Consider the following 22,688-nt stretch of genomic DNA (forward strand, 5'->3'; position numbering starts at 1 on the left):
ACATTTTTAATGTCACTGAAAAACACAGTTAGACCAAAATTTACATAGCCCCGACAGATTTAGGCTTAACATTATTTTTCATTCAACTGAGGTGTTTGTTCCTGATAGGTTCATTATTAACAGAATGACACAATGCAACAATGAAACAATAATCAATTTGCCAAGGTTATGAATAATTTTGAGCTTAAATATATTGAGTTGCAAAAGAGTTTCAACTTACATCCACTTACTTCCATCCTGAAGGTTCAGGGTAAAGTAATGGGGGGATAAACTTATATCTTGCCAATCTGTTTTACATGAGCATCTACAGTGGAAAAAATAAAGACTATCCCCGGCTCCAGGAAAATGTTCCTAAAGGGGAAAGTTCTCAAACATGACTTTGGTTTTTCTGCTTTTCTAATTTCTATTTCCTAAGTACTTCCTCGATATATTGACTAAGTTTTTATTTTTTTTATGTATTTTACTTTGAATAAATCAGTACATCAGTTCACATCTCTTTTTTGTTAAGTAGCATATGAATAAATTTTTCTTTTTTTAAAATACTACTTTTGAAATCAAACATTAGTGAAGAGACTCACCAGGTGGTCTGTCAATGAGAAGAGGATCATCTGAAAGGAGAAATATGACAATGTCATTCAAAACGAAAAATTAACTTTGAAATACTGAAATGAATATGGAAACAATGATCACTAATCTCTATTCTCCTGTTCACATCTTGTACCTTCACTATCATACAATACAAATAACATAGAGAGCTGTTTTGAATATTTCAACAAAAGGATCTCAATATGTATTTTTGCCGACATACCTGACTCAGTGACATAGGTTAATGTCTCGCTGAATGGTCCCAAACCAAACACATTCTTGGCCTGCACTTTGAAGTAGTACCTGCATTCAAGAAGAGCACAATGCTGAGATTTAATGAGGGATTCAGTGGCTACAGTGTCATTCCGCCCAATGTGTTATGACTGGAAAAGATAATGAGTGCAGCAGATGACTTGGCATGCTTTAGCTGCTCTGATTCAAGGGCTTAGAGGGCTGTAGAGAAGCTGTTTGCTGAAAGGACCCTAGGGAAGTGGGAGTTAAGAAAAAGGTGATTGAGAGTGAAAAAGAAACGTTTACAGAGATCGACTCAACAGATAAGTGTACAGGATGAATATAAAAGTGAGGGGAAAAATCCTGTGGAAAGAGTGAGGCAGTTAAATAGATTTTTAATTGTTCAGCGCAAATGGAAAAATGGGGATGTGAGGAGTGTAGTCTACTGAGACATTTCTGACTGAGCGCTTTAGTACATGTCACACATTTTGTTGCCAAAGGGCAAAACAAACTCGTGCACTGAACGCACCCTCTCTCTAGGTAGGTGATGAATTATAAAGTCCTCTCACAATGAAGACACAGCAGATATTTAGAAGATTTTGCAAATTTCCAACTGCAAATGGCTGATTTACACAATATTTTTTGATTCTGCAACATTGCAAGGCCACATACAGTATGTTCATGGTCCATCACTTTCTACCCAAAAGATTTCATCACATGCAGCCACAAGCCTGGATCCAATCACTACGACCATATGACGACATTGACCAAAATGTTTCTCAGAGCGAGAGACAATAAAGCAATGCAGCTGCTGAGAGATGATGTAATGTAAAAGGCAAAAGGAAGGAACTGTGTCCAGTGAATGCGAGACAGAGTGTTAAAACAGAGTGCAAAATGCTGCACCAATACAATCGAGTCATTTAAAACTGATGTTATTTAGAGTGACAAAATAATTGTATGTGCAAGTAGTCATGAACAGATTTTATTAACACGTGTATCCAATTATGTATCATAGCTTTACCACAAGTTAAATAAAATGTTTGAAATTAATGTTTTCATATCTGTATTGTGGTGATCTCTGAATGAGAAGAAAATTGTAAAATGCTCTGCAGGACTATGAGGAGTCTAAAATAACAGTGAGGTTAATTTATCATTCTACCATTTAGTCAGTCCTATGAAAAGCAGGAATTTTCCATGTGAGGATATGCAGAGAGGTGTAACACTGCTGTGGTTGAATACTTCTGGCAACCAAATGGGGCTTTCAACTTAAAAGAAAACACAATATGATCTTTGGTAGAAAGTAGCTGCCAGGAAGGAAAACTCAACTTGAAAACTTGTGGAAAACTCCTGCATGCAATTGTGGCGCTTGGTGGCAGGTGTTTGGTAAGAGCCAAACTGTATTTTTCAAACAGTATGTGTAGGTATGAGACAAGACATGGGTATATTGTAAATGTTACCACGTGAAGCCCAATTCATACAATTTTAAGCAAAATTGGATGAATGTATTAGTGTACAATTTAAATATGTGTTTTAGCCACATTATTTAGCTCTTATTTTATATCTTTCTAAGCCAAAGAACAAAGTGAACAAAAAAATTATACAGTAAGTATCCATAAAGGGATATTTATTTAATAACCAATCAATAAAATTGGAAAGCAAAACATGTTTTTTTGATTTAGTTATTTGGATGGGCAACATGAGATTCTCATGGAAGAATTATCTTCAAGGAAAATTACTTTGTTTCACAGTATCATGGTATATAGATAGGTATTTCAAACAAACTCATAATATGATCTAATTGCTTTCATTTGAAATAGATGCTAGTCCATTGCACACAAGCTAATTAGCTGGCTAATTACTCATTACTTATAGTCAAATATTAATGTATTATTTCACTTGTGCTATACAGCGTCAAAATGAATGGAAAAGCTCTGCCACTTGGGTAGGTGGCCCTAACCCTATGTCAAACTTAGATTTATTTTATTTTAAATGCATAGTTTTTATGCAATGCTGGTTGTTTTTTCTACATTTGTTCCATGTTCCATTATTCATATGTAAAGCTCCTTGAATTATCCTGTGTATGATTATTGCAACATAAATAAACATGTCTTGCCCAAAATCCGTACCTTGAAAAAGTCACCAAGTTTGTCTTTCTTGTAAACAAGGGAAAAATGTAGCAACATCTTTTCTGCTATCCAAGCAATAGTGCACAGGAGCATGTGGGTAAGAGACAGCCCTGCATTTTTAATACTTTATCCAACAGGAAAAAAAACTCCAGCAGTCTCTTATACTTTCTCCAGTACTTTTTTTTTTTTTTTTTAGGAATTACAGCTTTTGCCATTTTGAAGCCATACCATTACATAATCTTGTTAGATATTGTCACATGCTTAATTGAGGTATTTAATGCTAAGTGAGATATGGTAAATGTAGAATTCAAAACTTATCAAACACTGTCAATGTAAAGAGAAATAAGCTGTGCTGTTGTAGACAATGGGCTAAAGTAGAAGTTAACCTTGAACAAACATCTGCTAAGAACTTTCATGCAATTGTAGATAGGCTTTGAGCTTCCAACAGCAGCTCTCTTGGGTTTATGTTTGCATTATTGAATTGTTAAAACAGCGGAACAAGGTTTTGGAAACTCTAACACCAGAAACAGGCAGAGTAAGGCGTATCTGTTAGTGAAGGTTGGATAATAAGTGCTGTGTTGACATTGTTCAATTTTCTAAGCTCTCAACAGAATTTTACAGCCACGTGTCGCATTAGGTTTAAATCTGTTTCTGTGCCTGTCTCCATTTACCCAATTTACTGTACTCTGAGCAGGCTTTTCTGAATTTTACAGGGTCCAGCTCACAATCTACTCTGAGCTGCATGAATCTGGTTTGACATACATACACCTTTATAAAAGGCTGGGAAGAACCCCGCAGTGAGATCAGCTTACACTGTAAAAATATCAGAACCAAGCAGATCTCTTTAAAATCTGGCTCTTCTTTTTATGCCTCCCCAGTCACAGATTGTTCGGTAAATCACTTGAACACCAGACATGAACCTCACTCTAAGCAAATATGCATGAATTGTGCAGTGGTACAAACACACGCCATTACATCTGTTACCTGGAGTTGGGCTTGAGATTTTCCACAGGCAGGTGGGTCCCATTGGAGATTTTGGACGACCACCTGTTGTTGAGGACGTCGTCATAAGAAGCACTGTGGACCATATAACCTTTAGGAAGCAATGCAAAAGTAAATTGTAATCCTTTTCGTCAAAACACTTACATTTTATATTTTACTCTTGATGACTATTCAGAATTTATTTGATAGCAGTTACTTAAAAACAGAATTAAATATATGCATACTATTATGACATGCCAAAAAGCTTGAAAGGAGTCTTGGGTTTCTTTAAAAATTAATAAAGTTTCCTGTCTGGCTCGGCTGCACTGAGTATTCCCTAAACGCTGCTCGGTTTCTTAAGGTCATGTGATCCTCAGTTTTTCATTTGAAAATTGTGGTAACCACCTCTGCAACACACTCAACTACCGATTGAGTCTACTGGACCTCCTGACTTTTCCATCTGTTTTAACTGGAGCTGCACCAAAACAGCTGGGCACTCTCTGTGTGAAGGACAATAAAAGTGACTTTGTTTTTTCAGATAGAATATCTAAAATTATTCCATTTGCGGTTGTAAAGGGGCAAAATATGGAGAAGAGAAACCTTTTCAGGAGACAGGTTACATGCAAAGTTCAATAGGCTGAGAGGAGAAGAAGTACAAAAGAAAGAGAGAAAGAAAACACAAGTAACAGCACACCATCTATCTGTTTTAAACATCAGAGGATGAAGTCCACAGCATGACCAGCAGACTGTGTTTGTCTGCCAAAGGAAACACACTGTTCCTCTATGTGACCAGACTGTTACCCTGATAGCTCACTAGCCTCATACAGTTGGTTGTTTTCTTCCGATTTTTCTTTGTTACATACTTTCCTTATGTCATAATGCAGGTCGACAAATTTATTTATTTACTTTTAAATTTTCCGTGTGAAACGGTAGGAGTAAAGCAACCATTTTGCATGTGTTCATTTAGAAACAATTTTTTGGTTTTCGCAGAACACTTCTGGGACCAATTCTTCAAAGTGAGTCATGAGGAATGCCTAAAAACATGTTAAACATATTTGCCAAACCGCAGAAAAGAAGAGGTTGATGAAACAGGTTCCATTTAGTTGAACACTAGGGCTTTTTTTTGGCACCTGTTCTTAAGAGTAAAACCTCACCTGTGGAGCTTCATGCGGAAATATAAACTGACGTGACAAGGCCATGGGGATGGTCTCCACAGCAGCACTGACATTCAAGAATTTTGGAAGCAGACATGTTTTCAATGTACATGGTACTCTGCTAATATTAAACAGGGACATAGCAATGATTACGCCGACTCTTTCAAAGAACTAGTAACATCAAGGCACAGAGGGTATGCTCCTATGGCAGTGGATGTGCCTCACCTTCCCAAAATTCAGCAGGGCACCCTCTGCTAGTTATTGAATTGAGGATTACGCAAAGATATAACACAATGGTTAAGATGTAGTGCATTTAAACAGAAGTTTTTTTAAGTTTTTCTTTTCTTTTTTTTAAACCTTTATTAACAACTAGTAACTGTGTATGGATAAAAGGAAAGCAACGATTTGGTGTACATTTTGGTATATAGAGGTGTTGCTGGTAGAGCCACTGATTCAAAGTTGACATTGCGTTTGTTTTCATCATTTAAAATGCGGGAGTACTTGAGCAAGTACAGCTTTGTTTTGGGAAATAACTCCTTACCTGACACCATATCATCCTTCAGAGGTTTGGCCCAGTCCAGGATGATAAAAGAGTGACAACCTTCCATGGCAACCACGGTGAAGTTTTGAGGTTTGTGTTTTGGAGGCTGGTTCTGATTGACTGCCATGCGGTCCTTCTCCATCAAGTTTTCCAGGACATCTACTTGAAGGTACTCCAGAGCCTCCGTTAAGGAGCAAGGTGCACCTGGGTCCTTCTGGATGTAGTTCACAAAAGGAGCTGAAGGCCAAAACAAGGTTATTTATTTCAGTGAGGAATGCTGATATTGGATGTGTCTTAATACAGATATGTCGTTTTAAAATAAAACTCTAAATTACTTTTCCCATGGGCAGATGATGTTCAGAAAATGCATAGTAAATATTATAGTTCAAAGTCTAGGTCTAAAAACATTTTAACTGAAATATACAGCATTAATTTGTATCAGTTAAAATCATTTTCAGGATAGCCAATAGATTAGCTCTGACAAATTATGACAAAAATATTTTCACCTCAGATATTGAGAATGATTAAGGAATATTTTTTGAGTAAAATTTGTTCAGACAAACCAGAAGTCAAAGGCTGCAGGAGTCTCTGTCAGACACTTTATTTTTTCTAAAGCATGTCAGCAAGCTGCTGATGTGGACCTAAAAATATTAATCGAATAAACTTGGAGGAGGAAGTCTCCACGTTGAGCCAGCAGACTCATCTATCTGCACTGAGGCCAGACACTTCAGCTTTTATGATTTCCATTTTTAATGTGGAAGAATGATAGCTTTCACATGGTCATGTGAATTATAAATCTGTGGGTGTTCAGCATTGTTGCATCATTGTAGCTCACCTTTGGAACAGATTCATTCATATTGTATTTATAAGGATATGGTCATAAATTTTACTTTTTAAAAGGCTCCTCTCAAATATCAACATAAATGAGAGTGACAGTATGCATTTAATCTGTTTGTAAGTAAAAAACTGCCATTAGTCAAGGATAACGTACTGTAAAGGTTCAATGGCCAATGGCCCTCTCTGCATGGAGAGTAATACCCTTGTCCTTGATGGACCAAAATCAGATTTTATGGTAACCAGATGTCTTGTCACCCTCAAAAATTGCTGGATGTTGTTGAAATTTCAAAAGTCAAAGTCAGTTTGATAGCCGTTAAGTATTACAGAGACAGTGAGAACAGTTGTGGAACACCTTCTTTCACTTCACAAGGAGTTTCTCATGTGCAATTTACACAAACAGTTGTGACATACTGGCTTCTTTTTCTAAAATCGAGTTTAAATATTGGCTCTCCTCAATGAAACAGATACAATATCAGCACAGATGCATTTAAAACCATTTGGACATACACACTTAGGAAAAGAGACAAAATTTTGTTTTCAAAGCAATGAGCAAGAACTGCAAGAAAAATTAAGCTGATATTAACTGCTCACTTTATTACTACTCTGACCAGCCACGTCACATTCAAAGCCACTTAAATCCACTTGAATTCTGATGCTGAAATTGAATTTCAGTGATCCATCGTCACCACCTCTAAATACCTTAATTCAGTGAATTGCTACCATGTCATTAACTGATTTGCTATTTGTGTTGACAAGGAATTTAACAGGAGCATCTAATGACGTGACTGGTTAATTTTTTTTGCTAAGGGATTCAGAAGTAAATGTTTGAGTACCTGTGAAGCGCTTCTTTCCGCTGAGATCAAACTCCGATACAGGACCTCTGTTGGACACCCTCACTTGTGGCTCTGTAGTTGGGATCACTGTAGTAGTGGTAGTAGTTGTAGCAATTGTGGTAGTAGTTGGTGGTAAGGTGGTTTGCACCAACAATTCATCTAGAAATCGTACATGATAATCAGTACTTAATGAATTAATTTACAATATTTTGCCCAAACTAAGCATTTATGTTTTGCAATCTTTGAAATGACTGTAAAATGAAAATGTTAGACTAGTTTACTCTACTGTAGACAGATGGGTGAGCTTGCTTTGCTTGTGATCAACATCTAAAGCTGTAATTTTGCTACCCATATTTTCCATGTGTTCAGCAAGAACTATTTCACAACTCTCCAAACCAAACAAACCTGCAATGTAATTTCATCCACAAAAGTGGATATCCCAGTTTATGACCTGGGGTGCACCAGTGCACCATGCTGCTACATCATGGTCCACATACATGCTGACCAACACAGTGCCATGGCAAGAAATTGCTATGAATATTTCAAAACTCAGTGAGACTTTTCTGGCAAGCCCAAAACAGAAAAAAAGACTATTATGAGCAACTAATCCCCTAAAGCGACCTAGTAAATGTAAGTTCTCACACAAAGCAGTCCCTGCAGTTTTTCATTCAGCTTGCTGTTTGGCAGAAGCTAGGTTCTAGCAATTATATAACAGAGTTGAAACAGCAAATACATTGAATGAAATTATAAGCAAGGATATTCATTTTATCTTAGTAACAACGTGAGGCTTTTGGAATAAAAAGTGATTCAAAGCAGCGCATAGTGGATGTGATCCAGGACCATAGTGATGAACTTTGATCAAGCAAAACAAATGTTTTCAAGAAAAAAATAAACAAATGAAGACCACAGGAAAGATCAACAAAGTAGAGAAGAGAGATGTTGGCAAATCATGAAAACAGAATTGTGTGACAGACAACAAACAAAAATCATGCAATGCAATTAGTCAATTCAAGCCCGGTGGTAGATTGGTCTGAAGCCAAATGCAGCCAATACCTTTGTCAAGATTTAAAGCATCAGGCATCATGGCCACTGTAAGCATAGGATCCATTTCCATCCCTGAGGATTCCTCTGTCAGAGAAGTAGAACAAGCTGCAGCATCAATTTCACAATTGATTTAAAGTTTCGGAACCAATAATAATAACAAAATATGTTTTCATTTAAAAACAGCTTTGTGCTTGTTATTTGACTCATTTCTATGTGATGTAATTGCATTTATTTTAATTAATCCAGACTTAGATTATATACAAATATGCAGTACATAACAGAAAAGTCCTGTTATATGTTTATGCTTGTTTTTTTGGCATATTGTAACACCAATGACAATGTGCAACTGAAAGATTGTAGAGTGTTTAACCAGTCTGTATTGTGACCGTAGCCAGCTTCCACATGCAGAGACTTACATGTGGCTTCTGTGGTCTTACTTGAATGCACTCAGATCTTTTATACACACACCAGATCACGCAGTAATACACACAGTAATGGGACTCTGAGGATACAGACAGGAAGCATACACAGTCTTGGCCTGGATGGTTTCAAGTTCAACTGAGTGAAGTCATACTTTTCTGTGCTTATTATTTTTGGGATTAATTTGGCTTCCCGTTGGTCAAAAACCTGTTAATGTTGTCAGTGTGTCATATTTAACTAATGCAACAAGATAATTCCCTAAGACATCTCTTGTCAATGTTCTCACCTTCAGGATAGCAGTCCAAAATTCCTTCTGGATCAAGAATTGGATATCCAAATTCATCTGTTTTGGAGAAAGTTCCTGGTGGACAGGTTGGGTAGGGCAATGCAGTGCTAAAATCCTCTGTGGTCCAATCTGTGGTTGGTTCTAATGTGGTAGTGGGAGCCAAAGTAGTGGTGGTGGTTGAAGTTTTGGGAGGAGGCACATCCAATCCAAGAACAGGTTTTCCTCCAATCATGAGGACCTTGTCTTTGGGGTTGACCACAGGCTGGCTGTCTCTCCCATGTCCGAACAAAGCAATACCTTCCTGGCTTACGAGGGGGCTACCCATATGGTCTGGTGGCATATGACAGAAGAGGAGAGAGGAGTGTATTTTTAGAAGTTTCAAATGTAAAACTGTATCACATTTAAAAATCTATGCTCATGTTGTAAAATAAATGCAGTAAACATGGAAAAACAAAAAACAAAGCTGTTTAAAAATATAAACAGCTCTAAAAACTCTTTTCAGAGACTTGTGATTGGTTTGCACCAAATCACAAATTGATACAATTTTCTCAACTCTTTGAGGTTTATATGATACTTAACAAATGAAAAAACAAGCAATCAAATAATATCTAAAGTATATTACCAAAAATGGTGCGTCCATCTTCTCCAAGGACAACTCTCTTGGCTTTGCCTTGTGAGTCCTGAAGAACCTGCCCATCTTGGTTCATAAGAACACCTTTCTCCAAGTCCACCACCTATAAAGAAAATATATATATTTTTTACCAAAGCATACATTTAATGTATACCAGGCTGGGGAATAAGAGTTCAATAAAGCCCATAAAAGTTTGTTACCCATCTGGTTCCATCAGGCCCAGTGATGAACTTTTGTCCAACAGCCTTATTGCTTCCATGAGAGGAAGTGGTGTCTTTTCCATTCATTGCTGTCAGATTGGGCTTTCCATTTCTACCTACCAGTTAAAAGATTTGAGGCAGAGCTTAGTATAATCATTATAGTTCAACATTTTATCATTTAGAAATTAACCTTTAGTTCAAGTATCCATTATATTTAAAGTGAAACAGTATTTGAAAACAGTACAAACTGTATTTTTAAACACATACAAATACCAAAAGACTTTACCATTTCCATTGCCTGGCTTGAATCGTCCTCCATTGTTTGGGCTCCCTCTGACTATGGGATAGCGAGTCCTACTCCCTTGATTCCTAAAGGTGTTTCTGGATGAAGGTAAAGACGATCCGGAATGTGTGTTTCCACCAGTTAATTCTGTATCTTTCACAGTAGCATCATGATCAGTGTCACTGGCAGAGGTAAGGACCGGTTTGGGCATGTTTAAGGAAGAAGTTGAAGATGAGTCGGGTGTTGACCCGCCAAGCCGAGAGTTCTGCACTAGCTGTGGTCTGACAGAAAGCCTTGATCCAGCAAGCTGCCTGTTGGCTAACAGAGAAGACCGTACCCTTCCATTCGTTCCTATGCCAGGACGACGAATACTTGGACTTATTCCAGTAGAAGTTCCAGCCCTTGCCCTGGACAAAGTTTCTTTTGTAGCCACGCTCTCATTGTTTTCTTCATGTCTATGGACAGATGGTGAAGCAGGATTTGTCTGGACAGATGTTAGATCCGTAAGTTTCCCTTTCCTCTCTGTACTCAGTGTATCAACATTTTCCCTCATATTATCTCCACTCTTAGATATTTCTTTATGGGTGACCTCACTGAAGTCTCTCAATACACTTGATTTCTCAAGCGAAAGGGAGCCAGAATTTGAAGACATTAATGTTTCAGTGGAAGAAACTGTTGTTGGATTTCTGGTGTCACCAGTTACGGCATGTTGATTGGGCAAAGAAGACTTCCCAGAGTTCAGTATGACACTATTTTTCATTGAATCAGGTCTGGATGTGACCTTCAGATCTTCAGTGGTCTCTTGCTTTAAAGGAACTCTTGAATCTCCAGCTTCCCCAGACACCCTAGTTGGTGTCTTTCTTAAGAGTGGTCTCTCAGCACCAACAGAAGATGATACCCTTGTTAAAGGAGTCCTGGCATCCTGTCTGGGATATGAAGTCCTTGAACTCGAGGTAAATCTGCCTGGATAGTGACTTGCTAGCCAAGGAAATCTTTCAGCAAAGGAAGAGCTAATTCTTGTACGAGGACCCACAGTTTTTTTATTACTACTTTCATCTTGTCTGTCTTCTTCCCTACTGTCTTGTGTCGTTTGAGCTCTGGAGTTTAAAGTTGATCCCTCAGCTTTACTTTCTATATCATCTTTATTATTGTAATCAGTGTTTTCAGTTCTCTTGCTGAGAGAAATGTCTCGATTAGATGACGTGTCTGAACCCCGTGAGTTTTTGTTGTTTTGTGAAGTTGAAGAACTACGTCTTTGTGATACTGATTGAGAAGAACCTGATATATCTGTATTCAAATTGTGGATTGGACTACTATGTGATGTGGATGCTTGACTGTTTTGTGAAAGTTTAGAGCCATGAGACCTTGACTCTGATGCGGGGTGTGATTTATCAAAAACTGATGAGTCTGATGTTGTTTGACTTTCCAGTGTGCTTCTTGAAGTTGACTTGGATGATTTTGGATCAGAAGGATTTGAGGTTTCATGGTTCTGACTTCTTTCTGTTAATGCAGACTGGGTTTTATCTGAACTACCTGTATTTGATATCACCTGATTATTACTTTGGCTTGGAAGATGAAACTGAGTGGTTACAACTGGTTTATTGCCATTTAGCAATCGAGTTGAATTCCCTCGAAAGAAAGATCCGGGCTGTCGTCGTCCATAACCATATCTTGAACCAAAACGAGAGCCAGCGTTACTGCTGCGCTCTGCCACGGAAGAGCTAGTATCTGTCAGTGTAGACTCTGTCTCCTGTGAATTGACAACGATCAAGGGCTTTCCATGTGTTAAACTGTTTCTAGTTGAAGTTAGGTTGGGTTTTTGATGTATTTTTGCGGTCTCATGGTTTGTTGACTCAATGTTGTCCTTTTTACTTGGTTCTGATTCTGGAATATGTGAGGAAGGCAATAATGAAGTGTGTGACAATGATGATCTGGAGGAAGAAGAAAATGAGTTTTCAGAAGTGGAGGAAACTGGGGATGTTGCAGAGGATGATGAGGATGAAGTTGAAGATGATGAAGATGAAGAAGATGAATCAGCGGATGACACAGAAGAAGTACTTTTAGATCCAGTTTTTTGGTGGACCCTGATCTTGATTGGCCTTCTATTTGGTCGATAAGGACGCTTAAATGCAGATTTGGTTGGGGACGGTGTCAAAACTTTCAGGCTGGGTGTTTCTGTAGTGAGGGGCTCAACATTGTAATCAACTTCCTCCTCAGATAGAGGGGAGACATTGTTGTCCAGCTCTTTTATTTCTGGCACAACTGTAGTTGTTTCTGCTACAGGAGATGGTGTTGTGGGTTTTTTGTCATCTACTTGTTCTTCATGTTCTCTCTCTGCTCCTCTTGCTGAGCCTCTGTTTGCTGTATTCCTGACTGAACCCCTGATAGAGGAGAAGATACTGTGATAAGAGCGTGTCTGGGAAAGTGGACGTAGACGTCTGTTGGTATTGTGTGGCTTTGGGGTTGTAATTGGACCCTCAGGCACCTCTGTGGGCTCGAGGTCGGATTTTTTATCAATATCCTGTTTGATTATAGTTTTACTAGTTGTCTGAGTGTCCTTTGGTTTTGAAAGCGAAGAGGCAGTACCGCTGGCTGGCAGAGACAAAAGTGAAAACGATCAAGGAGTTATGATGTGTGATTTTCAAGAATAAATGCATGCCTATATTATGTAGAGTCAAATGTGTTTACACCGTGGCATGGCAACACTGAAGGCCTTGCTCTGTGGTCCCATTCCTCTCCTGTTGGTGGCTCTGATCTTGAAAATATAACGCTCTCCTGGTGTCAGGCCATCAATGGTGGCTTTGGTGGTGCCCTCCCGATATGTTATGGTTTTCATCCCGAATGGTTTAATAGCAGGGGCATAGGACAAAATATACTCTGTGTGGATATAAAGCACAAACATTCAGCAAGAAGCTTAAAAAAATCCCTCCAATTTTAAAATCCAGAACAAAAAGAGTTTCCAGCCTTTGTGATCCATTCAATGAAAAGTTACACAAAACTTTTGTTCATTTGTAATCATGTAGGTTCAAAGTGTCATTGTTTACAAATTCTATTAATTCTCTAGCTGATAAAACAAATAAAAACATGTTTCTAAAATGTCTTCTTAGATGCAAAAATGTTAAAGTATCTTGACCTTTTTCAGCCAAATACAAACTAATCCCTTTCCTGATATCCTTACACCTCCAAAGCAGAGCAAAGTAGGTCACAATGTCTTCTCTCTGTTACAAATATTTTACTATCACAACTAAGTATAGTAGCTTTTATGTCGCTGTGTTGTTAGGTACTCTGTATTATTGTCAATCTTGCTAAAACAAGTATGCAAAATGATTCCAATCTGCTGCGTGTTACAGGGTTATACAGACTTTGAATCTATTTATAAGTATTTTAAATGTCTCACTTGATGAAATTAGCTTCATTAAGAGAAGTTTAAATTCAGATTCACAATATTTACCCATAATCCACATGGCTATAAATCTAATGCCAAAGAATAGCAGAGATTCAAGAAAATGATGCCTTTCTCTCCCAGCCTCACCTCTTATCCTTCCATTTGGTTCTTCTGGAGGATCCCAAGTTGATATCACAGCAGTTCCTTTTCCTCTTAGTGGCTTGACTTCAAAATTTTCAGGTGGCCCAGATGGTGCTTTGAAACAGTAGAGAATAAAATCAAATCAGGAGTGAAAAAGCAGAAGAACATGATGTATGAAAGGTCAAAGCAGGTTTTTAAAGTGTGTGAAAAAGTATAGCTTCAACTGAACAAAATACAGCTGCCTTATATGGACAGAAAATGTCCCATGGCAGTTTGTATGGAGCTGCAGATGCAAATCTGAACTGGAAGCCAGGCAATAAATTCTGACATTCCAGTGAACCAAAACTCAGGAGCTCCTGTGACATAGCACAACTGCTCCAACTCTGACAGAGCTGCAGCCAGAAATATATATCAAGAGACTTATATGCGGTGATAGTAATGAGGTGTAGCATGAAGAAAAAAGGAGAAAAGGCTTAACAGGGTATTTCTTTTAGCAAATGCTGTGACAATACATACCCGATTCAGGAGTCCGCTGAAATACTGAAACGCTCCATTTGCCCTGTTTTTCTCCTTGAGAGATCCTGACAGAGAACTCGTACATGCCGTCAGCGGACAGGGTGTCGATCATTATTCTTCTCTGGTTGCTTTCCTTGTACTCCCAGCGTGCTGATTCCCCCTTCTCCCTGAACCTGACTGTGTATGATCTGATTAAAGAGTACATGAAGATACTCTGTTACAATGAGCCGCGTAAGGGTTAGTTTCAGCTCATTTTTTGCATCAAATGCTTGTCTGTCATTTAAAAAAAAAGGGGTTATACACAGCAACAGTTTTTAAAAGCCCACCTGGATGCCCCGGGGTCAACTTTCCTCATTTCAACGGCAGGGTCAACCCAGGAGATGAGGACTGACTTTGCAGACATGACCCTGACACTGATGTCCTGGGCCTCATATTCAGGAGGCTCTAAACAACACACAGTTTCGCAGACATCGAGACAAATATAGTTAGGTGCGAACAAACTCATTTACTTGCCACACGGACTTGCAAAAGTATTTATGGCACTTTTCACATTTTGTCATTTCACAACCACAAACAAAAATGATCTTATTTTGATAAAGAGCAATGGTTACTCTAGAAGACCAGCAGAGAGCTACAGTTCAGTAAAGAGAATTTGTTGAGAAGACAACAATCACTTGTGTACACCATAAATCTGTTCTTTATAGACGAATAGCAAGACAAAAGCCTATGTTTAAAGACGGCAACAATAACTTCTGTTTGTGGTTTGCCACTAGTCATACAAGGCAGACAGTAGCTGTTTGAAATAAGGAGTTTTGCTCAAATGGGACAAAAATAAATTAGGCCTACGTGAAAAATCATGCATAGGAAATAAAAGCAGTCTTGGCGGCATCATGGTGGTCAAAGTTGATGTGAAGATCTGTGGAACGAGACGCAAGGCACTTTGGAGGACATTTGCGAAAGACTGCTTTGTTTTGGTCTAATAAATTACATAAAGTTTGTGGTTGTTATGACAAAGAAGTTCAAGTGGTATGGATACTTCTGCTTGGTTTTCTAAATGAGCTTAATCTGGGTACCTGGTGGGGAAGTTTTGGCTGTAGCTGCTCCATTGTTGGGTAGACTCTGCCCAAGGGCCTTCTGTGCCTGCAGTGACACCACATGAACGGACTCAGATGCTATGAATAGAAAAGGATACCAGGCACGGCCAGGGTTTACACTATGAACACTAAAGATAGCCCAAAAAATGTTTTTACCTAGCAATCTTATCACAGAGAAAAAAACAATCCCTGGTTATCAGTTGTACAAAATGTAGGTCCTCTTACTGAGTTTTTGTGCTTGTCGGTTTCTCTGGTCAGCCTGAGGCTTGGTTCGCTGCTGGCGTCTTCTTTCTAACAGCGGCGTTCCTGGCAAAGCTTTCTCAGGCTGTCTTGGGCCCGAGGAGGACTGAGGCGCCCTCATGTGTGTCCTGGTGAAGGCAGCACCTGCAGGCTGAGTGGTTCTATCCACCCTGGTCTTCCGTCCTGCAGCAGAGTTGCTTCTGACTGTGGTCCTGACAAAACCTGTTGGTGGATGATAATGAACTTTAGAAAGAGCACTTGAGTTCATCCCACCTGTGAGTCTCCATAACTCAATTCTATACAGAGCACTGACTTGAACTTCCCTTCAGGCCTTCTTGAGACTCTACCTACCATGGAAAATGACTGCACCTTCTGTTCCATTCACTACACATTTATATTCCATTCATCCTGAGGTCACAGTAAACATAGTAATTTATCACTAAAAGGAAAAGATGTAGAGCAACAATGTTTCCCCCTCCGTCATTTGTCCCAACTTCTGCTGTTCTGCTTTAAATTTGTGTCTAATCCTAATAGCCACTGCACTTTGGGAAATCTTTTACACATTGACTCTCACTGCCAAACAATCTCGTTCTTTTTGGCCAATGAAGGGGATCACCTGGTTGATGAAGTGGTAAGCTAAAGACCTGCCAGAAGACACATGAAAAATAAAACACTTTCCACTTTCCTACTCTTATTTTTTTTCTATTCTTTCATAATCATTTCCTCATTATTGCAATCAGAGGAAAAAAGATGAAAGCAAATGTCCTGTCAAAAAGGGAAATGCACAACAGGATGAATAATGTCAAGTCAGCAAACTTGACAGGTGACATTTGATGAAAAACAAAAGGGTATCAGGTGAAAATCAATGTATGCGATATCCAATGTCAAAGATGTCCAGAAAAGAGATGGTTCAATGTGTTTCAAACTGGAATAGTGTTTTCTGCCTTTGGTGTCTGACCAGTCAGACAGCATTTCCTGCCAGCACAGGACTGAGTTGATTTTTCCATAGAATATTCTGCTGTCTTAGATACCAACCTACAGAAGCATGACCTCTTTATTGAAAGGCAAATAAAATTCTATGTTAAAGAAGCATATAGTCTACCATAACCCAATGCATCATTAAACATTTAACCCTGACGTTACCAACATCTCTGATGACACTTATTCTCTAACACCAGAACCAGAATCATGTGGTTTTCATCAGCTAACTTGAAAATTGTCATCCTCTGTTCCTCTGGTTATTTGGCGCTGACAACCAAACCATTAACTCCAAAAGTACGTTTAATTCCTGATCTCTTTTTTTTTTTGCCTTCATGGCTGAGGGTGTGGCAAAGCTGGCATGACAGTACCACTGTTGCCTCAGCGGAGAGAGCCACCTCAGTTGGCATCAGATGTTTATGAGATGAGATGTGAGTGTTCTTTGCCTCAGTGCTTTTCAAAAACTAGCTGGCTTTAACTACTGTCCATGACATTTCACCAAATCCAAAAAACAACCTAAATACTGCAAATGTTAAACTGCAAGATTTAGGTCTCAGGATACAGTGTGTTGCTCACTTTCCCCAAAGGTTCAGCTCCAGAAACAATTTTCTGCTAAGGAGTTTTCCTACATGCCCAGATAATCAGTTGAGGTTTATCTGGCAAGATAGATTATTAACAAGCCAAGAAGGGAACAAAACAACTGCACATAAAATACACAACACTGATGACATATGATGAATCAGTAATTATTTACCCGTGGTTTGCCACCAGTGATTAGTTTGGCACATAATCTGAAACATTAAAAAGCCAAACTAACCAGATGAGTATATAGTATCCAAATGGCAGTTTACATTTGCACAGTACATTTACTGCAGCTTACCTGATAAATGAGCTTAACTTTTGGCATTTTACTTTAATTGGTTTCTGAATATATTTGATCAAAAATATATTCTGATGCATATTACATGATATGTAATATGTCATTATAATGCACTGGATCCATTATAATGCATTTAATGCATTAGAATGACACTAGACATCATTATAATGCAAGGGTTTTAACTCTTCTGAATTGATGTTATGAATTACCATTGAATATTTTCAAAGCACAGGGACAGTGGTACATTTGGACCAAACCTGGATGTGATTATCCTAAAAAAGAGAAGTTGTTTCCTTTTCTTAGTAAAAATGAAAAAGTAAATTCTATCATTTGTTTTGCTGAAATCTGCAAAAGAGTAATGTAAAGAGATTAAGCATCTCTCTGGGGACATATTCTCAGATTAGCATTCTTTTAGGTTAAAAGATGATTAAATATAATTACAGTTTATGATTATGCTGATCTGTTTTTATAGGATCCAAGAACAAAATAAACCCTCCATCGTAATCCATTTGCACTTCTCCCTAGCCTGAGTTATGTACTGTTATGGTATCAGTATCTCTTGCTGTTTAACCATTAATTAGTGTCATAAACATTTTTAATCTAACATTACATTGACATGAACCCAGTAGTTGGTTAACAAAAGCCGCTAAAGCAAAACTGGGCAACAACACTCCCCCATAGAAAAGCATTATGGTTAGCCTTGCAAACACTAAAGAAATTTGTGGTTCTTGATTCTCTCCTCCAAATGAAAAACTTGAAGTGGTTCCTATAATCCCTTCCAAAGCCAAATATGTAAGATCTGTAGACAGACCAAACTGGAACAGTGTCTGGTCATGTTAGTCTTCCAATAACAATTTCATATTATATAAAACAAATGGAAATAAAAAGAAAGCAAATTTATCCCCAAAGCACTGGTGAATGGGGGTTATAATCTTCTACATCACAGTTCCACAGGTTCCTTATAGATGTTAATGTGACAATAAGCAAGAAGCACATATGCCTGCAACAAATTTTCACACCAGTTGGCTTTCTACTGAAATCATTGTAAAGGAAATATGATGTAATTTATATAGCATATACCATTACCACACATTCTTACTCGATGTTAAATTTTGGATGACCCACAGGGAAAATATACCTGGTTAAAAATATAGGAAACAATGAGTCACAACTTCTTTGGATCCCATAAGAGGATATGAAGTGGGAGGCACCTCCAGTACCGAACTGAACCAATGATCCAAGGTGGCATACGCAAATCTACGCTTTCATGAACTTTAAACCAAATTTTGAACCTAAAGTCTTACATCTCACAGCTGAAAAAGAGATTTCTGATATTTGGTGTGTTCCTATGCTGCTTTAATGCATCTGGTTTGAAGCGTTGTACATCCAGTGATGATATACTGCATACCCTTGTTGTAACTGCTTTAGTCTTTCAATCATTTAGACATCTGACAAGACATTTGGTCAACACAATTTCCACTCAGTATATTTTCTTTTTTTCTAGGACCATCCTCTGTAATGTCTGTACTATTTATGAAAACTGCACTATATTAGCAGTTTCTGACCAGTCAGACCAGCTCATCTGGCACCAGCAACCATGATACATTCACAGTCACTTAAAACCCTTTTCCTCCCTCTTCTGATGCTTAAGCAAGTAATCTTCACCACATTTTCATGGATAAATGCAATTAGTGCCTCTGCGTTGACAAGCAGTTGAACAAATGCACCTAATAACGTGACCAGTGCAAACAATTCTTCTTTGACATAGAGTTTACCTGCTGATGAGTTGTTCACAGGTGCATGACTCAACACAGCAAATCCGTCCAGATTGATCCACTCTGGGTCTGAAATACAAAGAAGAAACTGACTGTATTTGTTATGCTGTCAGTTGCAGAACAAAACATTTCTCTAACCTTATCTAATCAGCATACTGTCTGTTGTTCTTTTCTGGTGAGCAGGTCAGTTCCTTTCATGCGATATTGAAAAAAGTGGAATGGTTTTTCTAATATCCTCTCTCCATTATTCTCCATCTTGCTTCTTCTTGCTCATAATAAGTCAGCTTATTTTTTGTTTTGTTTTTTTTGCTCCAGCAGTGGCTGGCCAGACATATTAATGATGTGGAAGCAAAGAGAGCGGTGTTATTTATGGTAACTAATGTAGCTTTCATGCTTCTAAGGGAACAGCATATGGACCCAGAGGAATTTCTGGAGAGGCCGCACTAAAACGTCAGCCCAGTTGCCAAAGATTTATGGCAAACCTCACCGGAGCTGGAAAGACCACAAGGACTGCCACAACGTACACTGAGCAGCACACACAAACCAAAAGGCATCTGGAGTAGCTGCTTTCAACAAGCTAGAGACACAATACAAGAAGATGCATGACTTCACTACTGTGCATCACTTCCACGACCACACATGCTCATAACAAGTTACCACAACACAGAGAATTGAGTTATAAGAGTTGGGCCGGGCTTGAAAAACAGCTTTCTGCAGACTTTGCGTCGCTCATGAAGTTTGGCTCTGAGTTGTCAAAGACTGATGCAAATGGAATAATGACAAAAGCAGACAACACTGTCTCAACAATGCAGACTACTGTTTTTGTGTGGGAGGACCAAGAGCCCAAAATATTCTTTACAGGACAGGGAACTAAATATTACTTTACAGTCTAAGATAAGCCCTATGCCGGTGACTGTTGATCACATATACAAGTCATGATCCAACTTTGTTTTTTCTGGCAAACCTTCTCGAAAGTACGTCCAATTATGAACTAATCCACTGAAAATAAATCAATCACATATGCACTCAAGTGTGTTTTTTTTCTCCCCAACTTCTTGTGTTGACTGCTTGCATTTGCTTGTCCTCTTATTACTGTTGAACTTGAGAACTCAAGATTCAAGAATAAAGAAAAAATGTCTCAAATTTAATTTTTATGTAGCATGTCTATTTATTTCCCTTTCAATAGCTTCTATCAATATTTGAACATTCATTCCACTTTGCTTTGCTACGATCAACTAACTATTTCAGATTGTCCAAAAAGGCCTTAGTTAAACTTCATTTGTCTTACCTACATCCTCCACTGAATGTGGACGGCTCTCTTTGTTCACTTTAGTGAAGCGATGGGATCTGCTGGGTTTGTTGGAGTTGAAGACGAAGCGGTCCACGGGTCTTCCATCCAGATGGATCGAAGGCTCCCAGCTCTCCCTGAAGACTTTCTCTGCAGCTGTGTGCTTCCCGCTTTGAGGCCGCACAGTTTTTTCTGCTGTAAAACAAGATTTTAAAATAATTTTGGCTAAACAAATTCGACCTAAACATTAACATCGTGACAGATGTGATAACCTTTTGTTTTTAAAGCATACTGTATTGGTTCTGAAATCTAATTTTCTATCCTAACTTCACAACCAACTGACAGTATCCAATTTATTTATTGTTCTTGCAATGCTTCATTATTAATGTAGAAAGATACGCTCATGGAGGCAGCGTTAGGAAATACCAACTAGTCAGATTTATAAACAACTGCAGACATGGTTGAATGCTGAAAGTTCTTGACAATAAGAAACCTTTGTTTTTTCTACTGACTGTGGAGCTTTCACTTCAGAATGAAATCATGTATTTAGTTTGTCTAAAATAAATTGTTAAAATGTCTCTGGGTGGTTTGGAGATATGGGAAATAAACAATCTCAACTGGTTTCAGGCTTCAGAATTTACGTAAATGCTTGAAACTCATCTGAATCAAAAAATAAAAATGACACTGACACCATACGCCATGCAAAAAACACATCACTTCAGGTCTCTGTAATACAAGGAAAACCTTGATATGATTTGCAATTTACTTTAAATATAGCACACAATTCCAATGAGTCAATTATGTCGCAATTAGAAACTGAAAATAAAATCAAAATATGTGAACACTCCTTTTATTTTACACGATAGTTTGGCCTCACAAGTTATTTCAATAAATGTAAAATTCAGTTTCCATTTCAAGCCCTCAGCTGGTGTGGAAATATGTCAATTGTACTGATTATACATCTGGGACCAAACGTAACTGTTCTTCATGACTATTTTTTCAGTTCGATTGTGCATTATTTTGAAGAAATGCTGCCTACCTCTGAACACCATTGCACACAAAGTTCAAACGATTCATATCCGGCACATACAGTTGTACATAAAAGATTTCATGTGGAGATTATTCTCTCACTAGTTCAGTTTCCACTTGGTCTTCAAAAATAAAAAATCTGGGCCAGATTTTCCACTATGAGCAATCGGGCTTGCTGACTTCAACTGTAAGACGTTTGATCGAATGCAGGTGGGATGCATTGGGGGTTTTTTGAGCAAAATCAGCTCCCTGTTCCAGATGCTGCTGGAAACCCCACTGATGAGAGCAGTGAGAACAAACCAAAACATTTATGCAGTTCATGGATAACTTAAAAGTCTTGTGAGTCTGATAGTTTAGTTTTAAATGCATAAACAATAGCTTTATTGTTTGCGGTCTGAATTTTTAAGCATTTTCAAACTTTAACATGTGGGTACTTTCTAAGGTGTAAATTGGATGTTTTCCAGTATTCTGATTCACAATCACTGATTTTGTTATGCCTTCTAACAACCATCTCCAAGTCTCCTGCTTACAGGTGTCTTCCAGTTTGAGGAACTTTATTGAACTCCAATGCTTTTTGGAGTTTTAGTGCTGAAGGTTTACCTTATCATATTTTTGTTCACTCTTACCACTCTATAGATCTGAGACTAAAATGTACATAGAGCAGTAAAAGAAAATAAAAATAAAGGAAGAATTAATTAGGGGAGGGAGGGTTTTCACCAGCTGTTCGAGTTCGCTCTCCTCTAGCACACCTTTCAGTCGTTTCTGTTTCAAGTTACCCTGTGTTATTACACATAAAGGGATCTACTCCTCTGTCCAGACTTCTTTCTGTCTCTTTGGAAAATGTATGATGCAAGGGGAAGGCTAATATGTCTAATTAAATCAAGACTCCTCCAAACTCTGCGGATGCATGTTTGTCTTCCAACTACAAACATTTTTGGAAGCAGTTAACTGAGGAGATGTTGCATTAATGTCTGACAGCAGAGGGCTTGGCTGTAGGCCGTTGCTACAGGAGACAAAAGCAACAATTTAAAATAGTCTCTGCTCTGTTTGTGACTGTGATACAAAAACATAAAGAAAGAGTGATTGAATTTGATGGAAGAAAGTCATAGGTATGGTAAGAATGAAGACAGGAACTCAGGGTGTGCCATTTTATTACCTTGTGTGTAGGTTAGATTGATATAGCACACATGCACACCTGATGACCCACAGA

General features: G+C 38.3%; 1 protein-coding gene across 2 annotated transcripts in view; it reads right to left on the reverse strand.

The window, feature by feature from the left end:
• fndc1 (fibronectin type III domain containing 1) overlaps nt 1–22,688 on the reverse strand; it is a 33,376-nt gene that overhangs the window by 2,560 nt on the left and 8,128 nt on the right. The window contains exons 2-19 of one of the 2 annotated variants that reach the window (XM_028040596.1): nt 20,450–20,644; nt 19,162–19,230; nt 15,514–15,750; nt 15,268–15,366; nt 14,521–14,638; nt 14,195–14,382; nt 13,685–13,792; nt 12,841–13,029; nt 10,156–12,744; nt 9,870–9,985; nt 9,661–9,772; nt 9,039–9,368; nt 8,342–8,416; nt 7,289–7,447; nt 5,619–5,855; nt 3,927–4,035; nt 809–888; nt 579–608 (exon numbers count right to left, since the gene is read on the reverse strand). In XM_028040596.1, coding sequence (XP_027896397.1) covers nt 579–608; nt 809–888; nt 3,927–4,035; nt 5,619–5,855; nt 7,289–7,447; nt 8,342–8,416; nt 9,039–9,368; nt 9,661–9,772; nt 9,870–9,985; nt 10,156–12,744; nt 12,841–13,029; nt 13,685–13,792; nt 14,195–14,382; nt 14,521–14,638; nt 15,268–15,366; nt 15,514–15,750; nt 19,162–19,230; nt 20,450–20,644 — 5,040 coding nt within the window. The remainder of the gene's footprint in view (nt 1–578; nt 609–808; nt 889–3,926; nt 4,036–5,618; nt 5,856–7,288; nt 7,448–8,341; nt 8,417–9,038; nt 9,369–9,660; nt 9,773–9,869; nt 9,986–10,155; nt 12,745–12,840; nt 13,030–13,684; nt 13,793–14,194; nt 14,383–14,520; nt 14,639–15,267; nt 15,367–15,513; nt 15,751–19,161; nt 19,231–20,449; nt 20,645–22,688) is intronic. The other variant, XM_028040597.1, reaches the window with a different exon arrangement.

Source organism: Xiphophorus couchianus, chromosome 15 (assembly GCF_001444195.1).
Source record: "Xiphophorus couchianus chromosome 15, X_couchianus-1.0, whole genome shotgun sequence".
Lineage (NCBI taxonomy): Eukaryota > Metazoa > Chordata > Actinopteri > Cyprinodontiformes > Poeciliidae > Xiphophorus > Xiphophorus couchianus.